Consider the following 14978-nt stretch of genomic DNA (forward strand, 5'->3'; position numbering starts at 1 on the left):
TCTTTTCCGCTTCCCTACTCTCACCTCCCGAGAAGAATGTTTCCTGAAGCCTTGGAAGTTGAGGCATTTGCGAGTCCAAAAGCTTAGGATCCAAGCTTAGAACTCCTAATTCATCCTTCCAGGTCAGCACCAACTGCAACGGCATCCGGGTCTTCTTTCAGCATCCCTGTTATCTCTCTCTATTCCCTTCTCTTCGTCCAAGGGCCCTTGCCTTGTTGGCTGCTGGCCCAGCCAAAGGAGCTTTCCTGAAAGGGGACCTTGAGGGTGGAGGGTGGAGGGTGGGGGGTGGTGGAAGGGGAGGTGGCATGCCTGCAAGTCTGAGTCAAAATTATTTTGGGGTTTGTTTTGAACTCTCTTGACTCTCCAGACTCTCTTTGGTCCTCTTGAGGACCAAGGCTCCCTGACTCCGAACCTTAGGGAAGTTTATGGAAGGAGTTAGGATTGGCAACGTCTACTAAATGGAAGAAGAACGATTAACAGCCAGCTGGAGAAGTGAAAAGAGAGAAGAGGGCTGGGGTCCCGAGATGCAAACTCAGTGTCAAACTGCTCTGTGAACCTCATCTAGAGTTTTCTTTTTCTGTGGCTTACTCCCCATCTTAGTATTAGGAGGATTAGTAATGGAGGAATTCTTTGAGAAGTAGAAGCTAATTCACTCAACTGTTAGATAACGAATGTAGAAAAAACTTCAAATTTACCTGCACCACTTCCCCACGAATTAAAGATCTTCTCTCTAGCATCCCCACATATAACTCTCACTGCATGGGAGGTATGTGGCAGTTATCCTGCTCCTTCCTATTTTATTTACTGAGAAATTCCATTTTCCTGCCTCATTGTTGGGCTCGTTGTCCCATTTGTCATTTGAATCCCGAATTGTGCCATGGCATCTTTTTTGTCTCAGTCACGCAGCAAGGTATCAATCCTTTCTTCTAGTATGACGAACAATTCGATTCGATTCAAGAGGGAATTCATTTCCAAATACCCCCACCGCGATATCCCTCTACAACTCCTATACTCTCAGGTCAGTAAACTAGCTTTATGCCCCCTAAGCTTTCTTGTGCTTGCACCTGGAAGGTTTGTAATCAGGGTATCTATCTTCAGTGAGGATTAATACTGTGCCCTTCAGTTCAGAGATCATCTATCTTCTGGACTTATAAGAACAAGGCTCTGGAAGAGCAGAAAGACAGATTCGAACTGAAGTAATCTGAAGTAGTTCCCCTCAATAAGGTCTGGGCATTTGGACCCTTTTCCTCCTCTCCCCAGCCAGAGTTACTCACACCCGCTTCTGCCCCTCCACCTTCTCCTTCCCACCCAAACACCACCTTGGCAAACAGAGGCATCTGATCTGATCATGCTTATGGGGCCTAAGAACAGAAGACCTATTGGCAATAGTCGGATCTCTCAGAAAGATAGCTATTAAAAGCGCCATGCATGTGACATATGCGCCTGGAAAGCGGAAGAATCTATCCAAATAAACATTTGGGATTGCATGGCTGGTGCCCAAAGTCCTAAGAAGCCAGGAGGTCTGGGGAATTCTGGACTGAGAGAGGAGAGCAGACGTCTCTGTGGGTGTAAAATTCTTTCTGTCACCCCTTTGGGACCCCCTTCCTCGACACCACCTCACCTCACTCCCTGCTCTTCCCCTAGTCTAATTTAACTTGTAATTAGCTGTGGTTAATCTGAAATCTGCAACAATCTAGGCACTCAGGCTGAAGTTTCTCCATTTTTCCTTACCCCCCCCTCCCCAATATCGAAGTTCAATTTACACAATTTGTCACTGCCTAGAAAGAGGTAGCAAGGGGATAAAGCTATTAGTCACTGGTCGGTGACCAAGCTGGGAACTAGAACTCAGGTCTCCTGACTCCCGAGACCAGCACAGAACGTCCCAGGGTCAAGAAAACGTCAGAGGATTTCGGCTTTTGTTTTGTTTGTTTTGATTTTTAAACTCACGGGTCCAGTTGGAATAGGTCAGTTTCAGACTTAATTAGAAAATAGTTTTTCACTAACATACAAACGTATGGTCTTGTAAGCGGATCTCTGGAACGCAGGCCTTTTACTTAGATACTAATGGGGGTAGAAGGGGAGGGAAGGGTGCAGGAGAGGTAGCCTCCAGATTGCAGAGAAACAGAGACATACATCTCTCAGATGACAATACACATTTATCTTTTCGGATTCATCTCTTATTTCGCTAACGGTTTAGCCTGGGCTATTCCACTTACAACCCCAAGAAGTGAAAGAAAACGTTAGAAATATGCAATTTAAACTCCAATAAGGAAGAGGTTGCTTAGAATTAAAAAAAAAAAATAGGCTATTACAGAACAACTCTTGAAAAGCTAAGCTTTCAATTACATTTGCTTCTATGGTTGGGTCAAAGAACTGGGTCTTTTGAGCAAGTAGGCCAGTCATTTAAGGGGAATTCGCCACTTGCATGGGGGGGAAAACTTGCAGAAGGAAGAGAGAAATAGAGTTTCAGTGAGAGGATGTCTATAGAATAATAGCCTCTTTCCCACCCCAACCTCACCTAAACAATTTGTGAAACAAACCTTTCCTATTCTAGGAGGAAAAAAAAAAGATTCGAGTTACGTTTTGCTTTGTATTAAAAGCAGTGAAAGTCAGTAGCAAAGAGACCACCACAGAAGACGCGTTTTCCCCTAAGGCAAGCAGGGAAGCTACCCTATGAACAGAGAAGTGAGGGGATCCCGGCAGGGGCCAAGGCTGCGCCTGCTACGTTTCCTTTAAAGACAGTCTACATAGCAGAAGACTTTTCCTGAGAGGAAGAATATGACATAATTTGTTTTCTCGTTCTCTCTTCCCCAGCAGTTTTGTGTAAAGTGAGGTGAATAAAGGACGCGGGAGATTTTCGGGCGCTTTTTTGCTCTGTTAGTCTGTGCATGAAAAACATACAATGTGTGCATAACAGTAGGGTCCCCAATGCAATTCAGTTCAATTCGACAAACATTTATTAAACACCTACTGTGTGCAAAGGATCATGAGAGGCTCTAGGGAGGAGACAGGATACGAAGTTTAGTTAGACAAGAATTCATCCCTGCCCCGTTGATTCCTCTAAGAAAAGTTTCAGAAAAGGCAAGTCTAATCTTTTGTAAACAGCAACATATACAGAATTCTAGACCACTCTGAAGTTCAGGGACTACTTAGGCATTATTTGCCCTCCTGAAGAGATAAAAGGATGAAAGCTTGCAAAAACGAGGAGCTAAACTCCACCAAGTCAGGGGTAGAGTCTTAGCTAAATTTGGTATGCCCCTCATCGCCTAGAACAATGTTCTACAGGTACTAAGAGCATAATAAATGTGTATTGCAGAGAACGGATTTAAAACAGAATTAGCTGAATTCTCGATAGCTTCTCACATACTTATCCATTTTTCCTTTTACAGAAAGCGTCGTCAATAAATTGAGCAACTGTTTACCATTTTGTGGGTAGCTCTCACAAGTTTAGAACGAATTTGTTAATGTGCCTGTTGTAGGTAAATGCAACGGTTTACTCATAAGAACAGTACCATTTGATTGATAGGTAACTTGTGGAACTGAGATACTGAAGCTTGGTAAAAGGTCACCACTTTTTTTTTTGCCAGTGATTGCTGCCTTAGTCTCTTGGACTTTCTTCAGCTAGGCCCTGCACCCCAAATCTTTCAGAGCTGTTCATTAAGTAACTCCCCTACTCTGCATAACACGTTAATGGGTGCGAAACTAAGGGCAGATATGTTTCTAAATAATGAGTTGTCTAATAAGGTCATAAATGTGAAAAGTGCTTTGGAAACTGTAAAATGCTACAAAAATAATTGAACTTGGTAAGTATAATTATTAATAATAATGTTAGTCAAATAATATTATCTACTGTATACTCACCACCTCCCTCATACTCTGTCCTACTGTTTTGTGTGTCTCTGTGTTTTATCTGTCTCTGTTTCTGTCTCTATCTCTTTCTGTCTCTGTCTCTCACGGGAAGGCACACACACACACACACACACACAGAACCGATTAACTCCAGCTTGAGTACACTGATTTTTTTTAAGAAATCTTTTTTTTTCTACTTTGAGGAGAGAAAAAGGTGACTTGTAGAGTGAGTAGAGCTCCCTTCAGACGGTGCCCCTTACTTAACGCTGCTTCTCCCCCTCAGAATCACATCAATTCACTGAAAAAAAATTAATATTGGTAGTTAAACAATAGAATAACTACAATCTGGTTTTTAAATTGACCTAGTGTAAAACTAAACTCCATAGTAGGATAGGAGGTGCCTTGAAGTAAATTTGGACTCATTTTCTAAAACAGACCTTCATCAGTCAGACCCGAATTTTTAAAGAGTGGAAACAACCAAATGCCCCCTACAAACCCCAATCAAAACAACTCACTAGGAAAGGAACGAGTTGTTTCTTCTTTCTTTCTTTTTTCTATTGGAAATGAGCGGTAAACTGAGTTCAGGCTCTCGGTGTTTTCTTAGCTGATTTTCGGCTACAATCAAGCCATTTTCGGACACATTCCCATGTAGGTACCAGGGGTGCTCTGGAGGAAGCTGTCGACGCCTGTTCAGCTAATTTAGGTTTTCTTTGTCTAATTACTGTGGAGCTTAGGGAAAAGGAGTCGGGCTCAGTGCAGTAAACTGACACTTAGTCTCTGTGTGTGGTATCCAGGCAGAGGTTGATGGAAAAAGCCTGCTTCCACTCAACTTCAGGTCACTGTCTGGGACCAGCTCCCCCCCCCCCCACACACACACCACTACCCCTTCCCCCACCTCCTCTTCCTCCCCTGTATATACCCACCAGTAAACTCAGCCTGGAGCAGATCCTGCAGCTCTGTAAAGACACAACTAGCTCCAGGCAAGGCTCGAGTAGGACAGTGTCGGGCCCTATTCTGCCTAAGGTTCCAGTTTCTTCTTTCCTAATCCCTTCCTCACTATCTTCTATTAAAGGATGTCCCTACTCCCAAGTCCTTCCTTACACACATCCCTGCTCTCTTGGCCTTTTTGGTTTGTCTCAGAGATGCATCATATCTCCAGCGTTCTTTTCCCTCACTTCTTTCCGCCACCACCAGTCCCCCTCCCCAACTCTCCCCGCGTCTCCTCTCCAGTATTCCCTCCCTTCCTCCCATTTCCCAGTCCTGATTCCTGGTCAGACTGCATTTCCTAGCACGTGTAATCCAATAACTAACTGTCGGGTCTCATTGAAAATGATTTCTCCCGAGGGCACATCCTTTCTCAATGTCTGTAGAGATTAATGCCAGTTAGACTAGGGAGCCCTGTAAATGTAAGACTGGTATAGTTTCGGCTCTAGAGGAAGATGCCCTAAGGCTGTGAGAGATACATAATTTTAGTGATCATGTGTCAAGGTTAAGGAGTGAAAGCATTGCACATACATTTAACCCTACTTTCCTTAGTATACCCAGGCCTTTCACATCTAAAGAATCTGTTGATACAATAACCTGTGACCCTCCTACCCCGCCCCACTCCCAATAGAAAACATTTTTATTCCTCTATTTAGTGTCATGCAAAAGATGCAAACTCAACTCATGCAACTGAAATCTTTTTCCTGCGTTCAGCCAAGGGTTTTTTGTTTGTTTTGTTTTGTTTTTTCCCTAATTTATCTGGTAAGTGATGGATTGAAGAGAAAGTCCCGAGCTCCCTCCCCACCATCGTCTCTAAGCTGCTCTCCCTAGGCGATATCCCCAAGCCCTCCTCTAACTGAAGCATAGCATGCAGGACTATGCCAGGAAGAGTGATCCGCACGTTACCTTTGTGAGTCTGGCACACTGGAGTGAGGTTGTGAGAATTGTAACATCTGAATGAAGTTGATAAATGGTGTAAGTGTATTAGAGAAATCAGCTAGGGAGATCTAATGCGGTGGCAGTGGCAGCAACTGCCTGCCTGTTGAGTAGTGGACAGAGGCCAGAAGGAAAGGGGTTAGTTTCTGTCCCGCAGCAGCAGTGCGACTGCCTCGGATTTCTTGGATGAGTTAGGGGTGGGGAGTGTCTATAAGGGGAAAAGAATGATTTCATAAACTGAGAAATAACTAGTGGATTTTTGTGAGGCCCATTGGGCTTTACTCAAAGCCGAAGAGGTTCGTGTGTGTGTGAGAGAAAGAGAGAGAGAGAGAGAGAGAGAGAGAGAGAGAGAGAGAGAGAGAGAGATGGCCACCAGGTGGGGAGAGAAGTTGTGATTTCAGAAACAGTGAGTTAGCCCTCCCCGCGGTGATGCAAAGAGCAGAGGGGAAGGGCGGGGGCAAGGAGGAGGAGGAAGAGGAGAAAGAGGAGGAGAAGAAGGGAGGGGGAGAGGGAAAGGGAGGGTGGAAGGAAGAGAGACAGAAGTGAGGAGGGAACGTGAAGGAGACATCAAGCTCCAGAGTCCCAGCTCTGGGGCGAAGCTTCTCTAAGCTCTGCTTCGAGGCGTTAAGGGAAGGAGAGGGTGGTTGCGCAAGGAAGAGGGCTGGATGCTTGGGGGAGGGATGCGCCGGGCGTTGCCTGCAGTCCTTCTCTGCCGCCGCCTGAAGTTCCAGCAGAGCTGAGGGAGGAGACACCGAAGAGCTGGCCGGGAGTATCCACGGTTGCAGCTCCTGCAGCAGGAGAGGGAGATCTGCCGGCTTCACCCCCTACCCCACCCCAACGCCTTCCCTTTTTTCCCCCCACCCCCACCCCCACCCCCACCGCAGTTTCTCTCCTCAGTGCCAGATGACCACCGAGAGCGGGCAGCAGCCGCAGCAGCAACAGCAGCAGCAACGTCTGCCGCCCCCGCCGGCCCCTCTCCAGAGTCCTTGCAGCCCGGCCCCCGGTGCGCTCCAGTCAGTCTTGATGAGCCAGCCACCCCCTTCCTCCTCTTCTTCAGCCGCTGCCGCTGCCGCCCTGGAGACCACCTCTTCTTCCTCTGCGTCCTCCGCCTCTTCTTCATCTTCCTCGTCCTCCAGCGCTTCCTCCGCAGCTTGCAAGAACACCAGCGGCGGCGGAGCCAACAGTGGGAGCGGGGGAGGCGGCGGGGGTGGCGGGGGAGGTGGGGGCAGCGGCAGTGGCAGCAAGAAGGCCAGCTCAGGGCTTCGTCGTCCGGAGAAGCCCCCGTACTCGTACATAGCCCTCATCGTCATGGCTATCCAGAGTTCGCCCAGCAAGCGGCTCACACTCAGCGAGATCTACCAGTTCCTACAGGCTCGCTTCCCTTTCTTCCGCGGAGCCTACCAGGGCTGGAAGAATTCTGTGCGCCACAACCTCTCGCTCAATGAGTGTTTCATCAAGCTCCCCAAGGGGTTGGGCCGCCCGGGAAAGGGCCACTATTGGACCATCGACCCAGCTAGCGAGTTCATGTTCGAGGAGGGCTCATTCCGCCGCCGGCCTCGGGGTTTCAGGCGGAAGTGCCAGGCGCTCAAGCCCATGTACCACCGAATGGTCAGCGGTCTGGGTTTTGGAGCTTCTCTCTTACCGCAGGGCTTCGATTTCCAGGCCCCCCCTTCTGCGCCGCTCGGATGCCATGGCCAGGGTGGCTACGGCGGCCTCGACATGATGCCGGGAGGCTACGATTCCGGCGCCGGCGCCCCGGGACACTCCCACCCTCACCACCATCACCACCATGTACCCCATATGTCGCCCAACCCGGGCTCGACCTATATGGCCAGCTGCCCGGTCACTACGGGCGCTGGAGTTGGGGCGGCTGGAGGAGGAGGTGGTGGAGGAGGAGGAGCAGGAGGGGGAGGAGAGTACGGACCGGACAGCAGTAGCAGCCCCGTGCCCTCATCACCCGCCATGGCGAGTGCCATAGAATGCCACTCGCCCTACACTAGCCCCGCGGCACACTGGAGCCCTCCTGGTTCTTCACCTTACCTCAAGCAGCCGCCTGCCCTGACTCCCAGCAGCAACCCGGCGGCCCCCGCCGGACTCCACTCCAGCATGTCCTCCTACTCCCTGGAGCAGAGCTACCTGCACCAAAATGCCCGCGAGGATCTCTCAGGTAACTCCAGGCGCCCAGCAGCCACCTTTGTCCCTCCCATCCCGCGTTCTGCCTCTCATTTGCCCTTTGTATCCATCCCTTCTCAACACTGAGAGGTTGGACACCCCAGGGGGTCACTTGCTTGGTGAACTGGAGTAACCCACATTTTTGCATTTTTCTTAGGTGTAGGAGTAAGTTGGGAGAGGCAGGGAGAGGAAAAGAAGATCAGAAGAGGGAAGTAGTGACCTTATTACCCTGGAAGTTACTAGGGTCAGGGGTTTGGCATCATGAGAATTTACCCTCCCTGCTAAAGGGACGAGGTTGTGTAACTCTGTCCACCATCCCGGAGCTGCGCCTAGGAGGTGATGAATGCTTTCGCATGTTGAACGTCTCAGGCCTAGGGTTTTTAGGAGAACGGAGGTTAGATTTAAGGTAAATTAATGTGATTTCAGAGTCGTTCTTTTGTTTGTTTTTGTTTCAGCTTACTTTTTTTTTTTGTTATTTTGTTGATTTCCTTTGATTTTGTCTGAAAGCGAAAGTGTGAAAAGGCCTGCTACTGAAAAAGAGTCACTGGACAGAAAGGCCAGTGAGTGTTAGAAGTCCCCCCCCTCCCCCGACCCAGGGGGTGAGACAAAGAGAAAGGCAGAGAGATATCTAAACAAAACCAGAGGCAGAGAAAGAGATCTAGGGAAAGACAGAATGAAAGAGAAGCTGGAATAATAATGTTGCAGTGTCAATTAGGAGAGGGAGAAATCTTCCCAGTGAGAGACAAGGGAAAAGAACCGAGAACCCAAAAGGAACCCTGAAAACCACCCAACAAAAACAATGACCCCTGAGCTGACCGGAATTTCTTGGACTATTCTGCCCAGTCTTGCTCATAGGACAGACACAGAGGTTTCGATTCTTGCCCCCAAAGTCTGTCTTTACAGTAGAGAGGCTTAGTGGAGAGACTCTCCTGAAATTGTGGATTTTTAAAAAATCTTTTATTTTGGTAACTAATTATGAGAAGCCAATGAGTTGTCAGAGGTCTGGGGAAGGAAATTTTGAGGGAGGAGGGGAAGAAACAGGAAGTATTTTGGTAGATTTCTAGCAAAAATGAGAGGAATATAAAAGTTTCATGAAATCCAGCAATGCCTAAATTCTGGGCAAAACCCACCAATGTCTAAGAAGGCTATAGTTTAAAGCAAATCAAGTATGTCTACAATAGGAAGAATGCAAAATATCTATAACCCAGGGATGCAGTATATGTTTTTTAAAAACTGTTTCCAACTATCCATATTTCTGCCTCTAGAACTTAGCAAAGGGAAAACGAAGTACAAAATACACATCCCCCTAAATGGGTAAAAGATGTGGCTCCCTTTACGGTGAAATTTTCCAAATAGCCCCTTTAAATACGGGTCTTGGAGGTTAACTAAACAAAGACAGTCTGGGCAGGACCACACCGAAGAGGATTTTAGCCTGACTTAACCCACATGAGAGCAGGGTCTTGTTCAATTTTATGGGAATTTCAACAAGTAACAAGTACAGATGACCCTCTCCCTCTTATTTTTTTATCCCTTCGGAGAGGCTGTCAATCACCCCCCCCCTCGCCCCACTGCAAACACACACACTCATACTTCCAGCCCTCCCCCCCCCCAATCCTTCTGTAACACTCTCAGGCAAAGGCAGGCAACCCCATAGTCAAGGCCTCTGTAGGACTCATTCCCAAAATATATTCATTAACAAAAGTAGTTTAACAGTATGGAGGACACCTCCACCTTAAAACAGTTTGTTGGGCCCCTGAATGAAATTGTCTAAAAAAATAAACCAGAAAGTCTTTGATGGTAGGAAGCAACAAAGGACAGCCCTGAAAATGAAAGACAAAAAGATAGTATTCAAAACCAGAAGGGGAGAAGGCCCTCTAGGCTCAGCTAGCTGGACCCACAAGAGCCTGAGGGTCTCTGTCCTACTGGTTTTTGCCCCACCCTCGATCTATGATGCTCTTTCTCAGGGACAAAGCAGAAAAGAACTGGTAAGGCCCGGGCTTTTACTTTAACGGCAAGGAAAGAAACCTATTTTGTTTGTTTTGTATTTTTGTCTACTTCTTTGCCCTTCCCCACCCCCCACCTCCATTTCTGCCTAAACGCTGGGAAATACTTCATATGCCTTCTTCCTTACTTGAAATATTTCCCTAATCATTTAGCATCTCTTATTAGAGAGGGAGGGTGATCTCTAGTCATACAACCCACTGTCTCCAACCATGGGACGAGGTAGAGTCCACCCCAGAAGACTAGTTAGTCTCTACAGGTCTCCCTTGGGAGGTGTGGGGGGGGGGGGGTTGAGGATGCTTTTTTAGGAATGGAGATAAAAGCTGAAAGAGTATTGGAGTGCACAGGCTAGGCCAGGTCTGTGCACCTTTGGTGAGGAAATAGGGTCAGGGAGTGTTTGAAGAGAATAAACCAAGAATTTGACATAAAGACCAAGCCACATTTGTGAATGCCCATTTCTAACCTTACTGTTGCTTCTCTATAGGTCCCCTATCCCTCAGATATGGAGTAGAGAAGCCTAGAAGAATAACTATGCCCAGTCACAGTATGTGGCATGAATAACTCGGGGCAAAAGGGGAAGATGAGAGTAAAAGAGTAAAACCACATCAGGCAAAGTCTAATCTGACCTTAGTGTATCTTTTCCAACTAATTCCTTTATCGAGATAGGGATGTCCAAGGCAAGACGGGAGTGTGTGGGTATGAGTGTGTGTACCTGTGTTCCTGCACGAATTTTAAAAAGTTTTTGTCTATTGATCCTAGCAACAGATTAAAGACAAACAACAATAACCAAGCTGATTGTGGTCCAAGGGTATGATTCCTAATTTCACTGCCCCACGTGTAGAATACAGTTAAGGAGGGGAGGGAGGAGGCAAATGCAAAATGTTTTACTTTTTTTAAAAATCAAGGAATGCTAACCCGTACACTGGAACAAGTGCAATTCTGGCTGCTGCTGTGGGTGTAGCTGTTTTCTTTTTGACTGGTGGGTGCAAGGCAATGGATATATTTGGTTACAATTGCTTTTTATCGGTCCATAAACATGGGCCGAATCGCCAGTTATTTATGTTAGTGACTTTGTTGTTTCTTAAACATAAAAGATTGAAAGGAAGATTGAAAGCAGAGGTCCCACCCCACCATCACCCCTTACAGGCTTTCGATACATTTTTCACACGCTGTTAAAGCATGCTAACTGATTGAATCAGGCCTGCAATAAACTGTAAGGGTTTATTGTCAGCATACCAAGCGGGTTATTAGAAAAGACCAAGAAGAGAGAACAGTTTTTAAATCCTGCGCCAAGGGGTGAGGAAGGGGACAGGGAACTTCACCTACTCTGAAAGGGCACTAGCTTCCCCCGTCCACTCCTAGCAACCAGAAGGATGATTCTCTTCTCCCCACTCCCGCAACCTCCAGCACCACCTAGGATTTGAGGAGTGAGCACCAACCATAAAGACAAAAGTAAAAGTCCAGAGTTTGCAGTGCAATCCAAAATAGAGAGGCGTATATAATGTCAATATAACGCCACCAAGCAGAACTATGACACAGAACCATAGGTGGTGAAGTCGGCTAGTCTTTGCAAGTTACACGTGACTGAGTTAGGCATCCTCAAAAAACTCACAGTCTGCAACCCCTTATCAAATGGAGTTCCTTAATGTCGGATTCACCAATGCAGAACGAGGGAACGCAAGGAACTCGAGTGCTACTGAAGTTAGTGGTCCTCTCCTCTTTCTACCACTAATTTCAACGGAAAACAAACAAACAAAAAAAGACCTGAGACTGTCCCCTAGCCTGATTGGTTAATTTTACAACGAACTGAACCTGTCAATCGAGGGGTATTTATTAAGCTACTGTAATATGCCAGACACTGTGCTAGGCGCAGGGGGATACAAGTTCCAAGAATAAAACAATCCATATTCGCAAGCAACTTCTATCTTAATGGGGTAAGTAGAGCAGAGACTAATAAAAGTGGGACTTGAGGGGCATATGGGGTCCGTAGGATAGGTTTTTCTATCAACTGCCTCCCTCAAACCCCTGGGGTTTTTTCCCCAAGACTCAAGAGCCCTGAGAGAAAAGGGGAGGCAGAAACACCTACGCTTACACTGAAAGACACACAGAACCCTACAGAGAAAGATGTACACAAAGAAAGGAAAAGAATGAAGAAAAAAAGTGGGATAAAATATGACTAAGGATGATCCTTCCTGTCCCATGTAGAGTTTAATTGGGACTCTTTCCCTAAATATAAAGAAGGAGGAAATCACCTCACACAAGTACGCAGGTGAATAGAGGTGTCGTAATACTATTTCTTTAAAAAAAATGAAATTTTAATAATTTTTCTGAGCCAGGGGAAGTTCTAAATGCCATTTTCTCCTGGAACTCGATTTTCTCTAAGATCTTCTATGATAGTTAGAGATGAGTTATTCCATTTGTGACCAGTGTCAATACGTTATCCCAGCAGCCTAGACAGATTTGTTTTTGAAAAGACATACACACATACGTACTTTTTTTTATTCTTTTAGTGGGACTGCCTCGCTATCAGCATCACTCAACTCCAGTGTGTGACAGGAAAGATTTCGTCCTCAATTTCAACGGCATTTCTTCTTTTCATCCTTCCGCTAGTGGATCATATTATCACCACCATCACCATCAAAGTGTCTGTCAGGACATTAAGCCCTGTGTCATGTGAATAAATAGAGAACCAATTGATGAAGAGACGATAAAACAGTGGCTATCTGGGACCCCGTGGGATATCAGGTTTAAGGTCTAGCTGGACTCACAAGGTAAAATGTAACATGCACCCTTGATAGCATTAAAGTAGAGCACAAATCAGGTGGCCAGAATGCCAGAGGCAGCCGGTATTGTTCTACCACGCATCAAAGGACAGACCAAGACCAGGTAAGGTTCAGAAACTGCTAGAAGAAACCTGTTATGAGGGGGGACGGTCACCAGGGAAGGAAAGAGTGGACAGAAGACACCATTATTTCCCTAGTGGGGAATTTAAAAACTAACCAAGTTAAAACTCAAATAAGCGTTTCTGAGATCTTCGTTACCTTCAGGAATCGGGGTCTGAAAAGTGAACAATTGGTATTTTTCTATGAAAAACTTGGGATTTTACAACAAAGTGGCAATCAAAAGCAAAGACCACAAGAAATCCTGGAGTGTGTCTGTGTGTGTGTGATTTTTTAAAATGTTGCTTCCTGTTTAATTAGGAGTGTTCTATTTCTCCAAACACTATTTTTTGGACAAAAGTGCCCATCAGTATTATTAAGAAAGTATTTAGAAATAAACTGTCTAGTTTAAGAAAGTGGATTTTCAGTATTGTGACAATACAACGTTTTTACAAAGTTGTTTTCTACCACATTTTAAAAAAATATTGTTAATGATCGTGTATACTCGCACACTATTGCTTGTACTTTAAAGGGAGGATATATTTGCACTTACGTATACTTTTACAGTTTGCCAAAATATTTTGATGTAAATTTTTTTTCAATAAAATTGTATATAACGAATGATCGTTTCTTCTCTAGGATACCCTAGGTAACTAGGTTCTTTTTACCTCCAGGCAATAAAACAAGCCTGGGGGCTTCTTTCGGGCAGTGTGATATGGGGTCTGTGTCCGGAGTAATTCAGGAAGGTTTGGGTTTTTCTTCTCTTGAGACATTTTCTATTCTTCCTTTTCTCACACCCTGTGATTTCAGACTAAAAAGAAAAAAACAATGGGAACAGAAACAGCTTGAAAGCAAACCAGACCGTCATCCTGAAAAACAAAAGATCTAAATGCAGTTTGCTAGAAATTAACTTTCTTTTAATTTTTTTGCCTTTCAAATTTTAAAGTGGAATGTACCATCCAAGTAAGGCCTAACTTTCCTCCCTCTGCCTAGAATTTGGATGTTTTTGATAAGGAAAGGGAAGAACCCTTAGCCCAAATCCCCTTCTATTCTCACCTCGAGGTGCCTAGCTACCCCAAGGTGTCAGGAGCTCCGTTAATGCCATAAATAGATGTCGATGGTCCTTGTGTGTCCTTAGAAAGTAAGCACCCTGTTTTGTCCGGGTAGTCTCTCTCCTTTTCTACGTGGTAAATCTGATGGAAGAGACCAGAGGTGGAGGGAAAGCAGGTGAGTGGTAGCAGGATTGCCTCAAAGCATGCTAGAGATCAAGGAGCTCAGCTTTTACCCAGCTCCGCTCGTAAAGGCTAATTTAATCCCACAAAGCACACGGCGGCCCAAGGCGCTCACACCTTCTTGGCCGGGTGAGTTCAGGGCCGCTGGTACAGGGCCCGAAGCCGCCGCCACATCCCTGGCTTCCCCTCCCAGTCTCAGTCCCTTTAATCTCTCACCCTCCCCCACACCTCACCCAAGCCTTCGGGGATTTACATCCAAGACTCCTTTTCAACTTTCTTGATGGGCACAGTTTTGAAGACTTGAAACTTCCCAGGCGAGGCCCTGGAGGAAAGAAAGAAAAGGGAAAGAAAAAAAAAAAAAGGCGGGCCAATTAGGTCGCAAAGAGGTAGGGTTTGTTGTTCCTTAAAACCTAACTATGCTTTTCGTCTGCCCTAGCCCCTTGCAGTTGAGCGCGACTTGAAAGCCCTCACCCGATCTTTGAGAAAAGCTTCCCCAGTGCCACATGGAAGGACTTTTCTGTATTGCTGCGGATTCTTATTTATTTATTTATTTTCTGAACGGAAAACTGACGGTTCACTCATCCCTTAGAAAGATTTTTCTCCCATTCAGTCACCATTCAATTACTACGTACCTAAGTTCATGCAACAGAAGAAGGAACAGAGGAAGGAGACAGTGACATTAAGGAGAGAGAGAGACATTATGAGATCTACTTTTGTGTTTTCAGTAGATGTCACTTTAATCCAACTCTATCCTTATTGGAAAGATATCTCAGCTAAAGCATCTTCTTAAAGAGTCATAACCACCTCTTAATCCTTGGTTTTCCTTAGTATATTTTCCAAAATTAAGAAGTGATTTGAATGGTTTTTTAGAGGGGTATCTCCATTCTCTGTCTCTCTCTGTCTCTGTCTCTGTCTCTCTCTCTCT

The 14978-nt window shown here is 45.8% G+C and overlaps 1 protein-coding gene and 1 long non-coding RNA gene across 3 annotated transcripts in view; one reads left to right on the forward strand and one right to left on the reverse strand.

Annotated features, from left to right (window-relative positions):
* The first annotated feature begins 6672 nt into the window (after nt 1-6672).
* FOXF2 (forkhead box F2) lies at nt 6673-13291 on the forward strand. Its single transcript, XM_069103472.1, has 2 exons — nt 6673-7936; nt 12453-13291. Exons 1-2 carry the CDS (start codon nt 6673-6675, stop codon nt 12617-12619), a joined length of 1431 nt encoding a protein of 476 aa, XP_068959573.1. The 3' UTR covers nt 12620-13291.
* Nucleotides 12473-14978, reverse strand: part of LOC138173456 (uncharacterized) — a 129052-nt gene continuing 126546 nt past the window's right edge. Inside the window, exons 3-5 of one of the 2 annotated variants that reach the window (XR_011171408.1) lie at nt 14287-14375; nt 13878-14014; nt 12473-12606 (exon numbers count right to left, since the gene is read on the reverse strand). This is a non-coding gene — a long non-coding RNA (uncharacterized lncRNA). Of the gene's footprint in view, nt 12607-13339; nt 13633-13877; nt 14015-14286; nt 14376-14978 lie in introns of those variants that run through there. The other variant, XR_011171407.1, reaches the window with a different exon arrangement.

This window comes from Petaurus breviceps, unplaced genomic scaffold (assembly GCF_028583685.1).
Source record: "Petaurus breviceps papuanus isolate PSGF00001 unplaced genomic scaffold, PetGlider_PUasm1.0 582, whole genome shotgun sequence".
NCBI lineage: Eukaryota > Metazoa > Chordata > Mammalia > Diprotodontia > Petauridae > Petaurus > Petaurus breviceps.

Bases quoted from the DNA above. Each gene is read 5' to 3' on its own strand.
- FOXF2 (XM_069103472.1), top strand. From the start codon at position 6,673: ATGACCACCGAGAGCGGGCAGCAGCCGCAGCAGCAACAGCAGCAGCAA. The intron at 7,937-12,452 runs GTAACTCCAGGC...TTATTCTTTTAG, and splicing joins TGCCCGCGAGGATCTCTCAG to TGGGACTGCCTCGCTATCAG.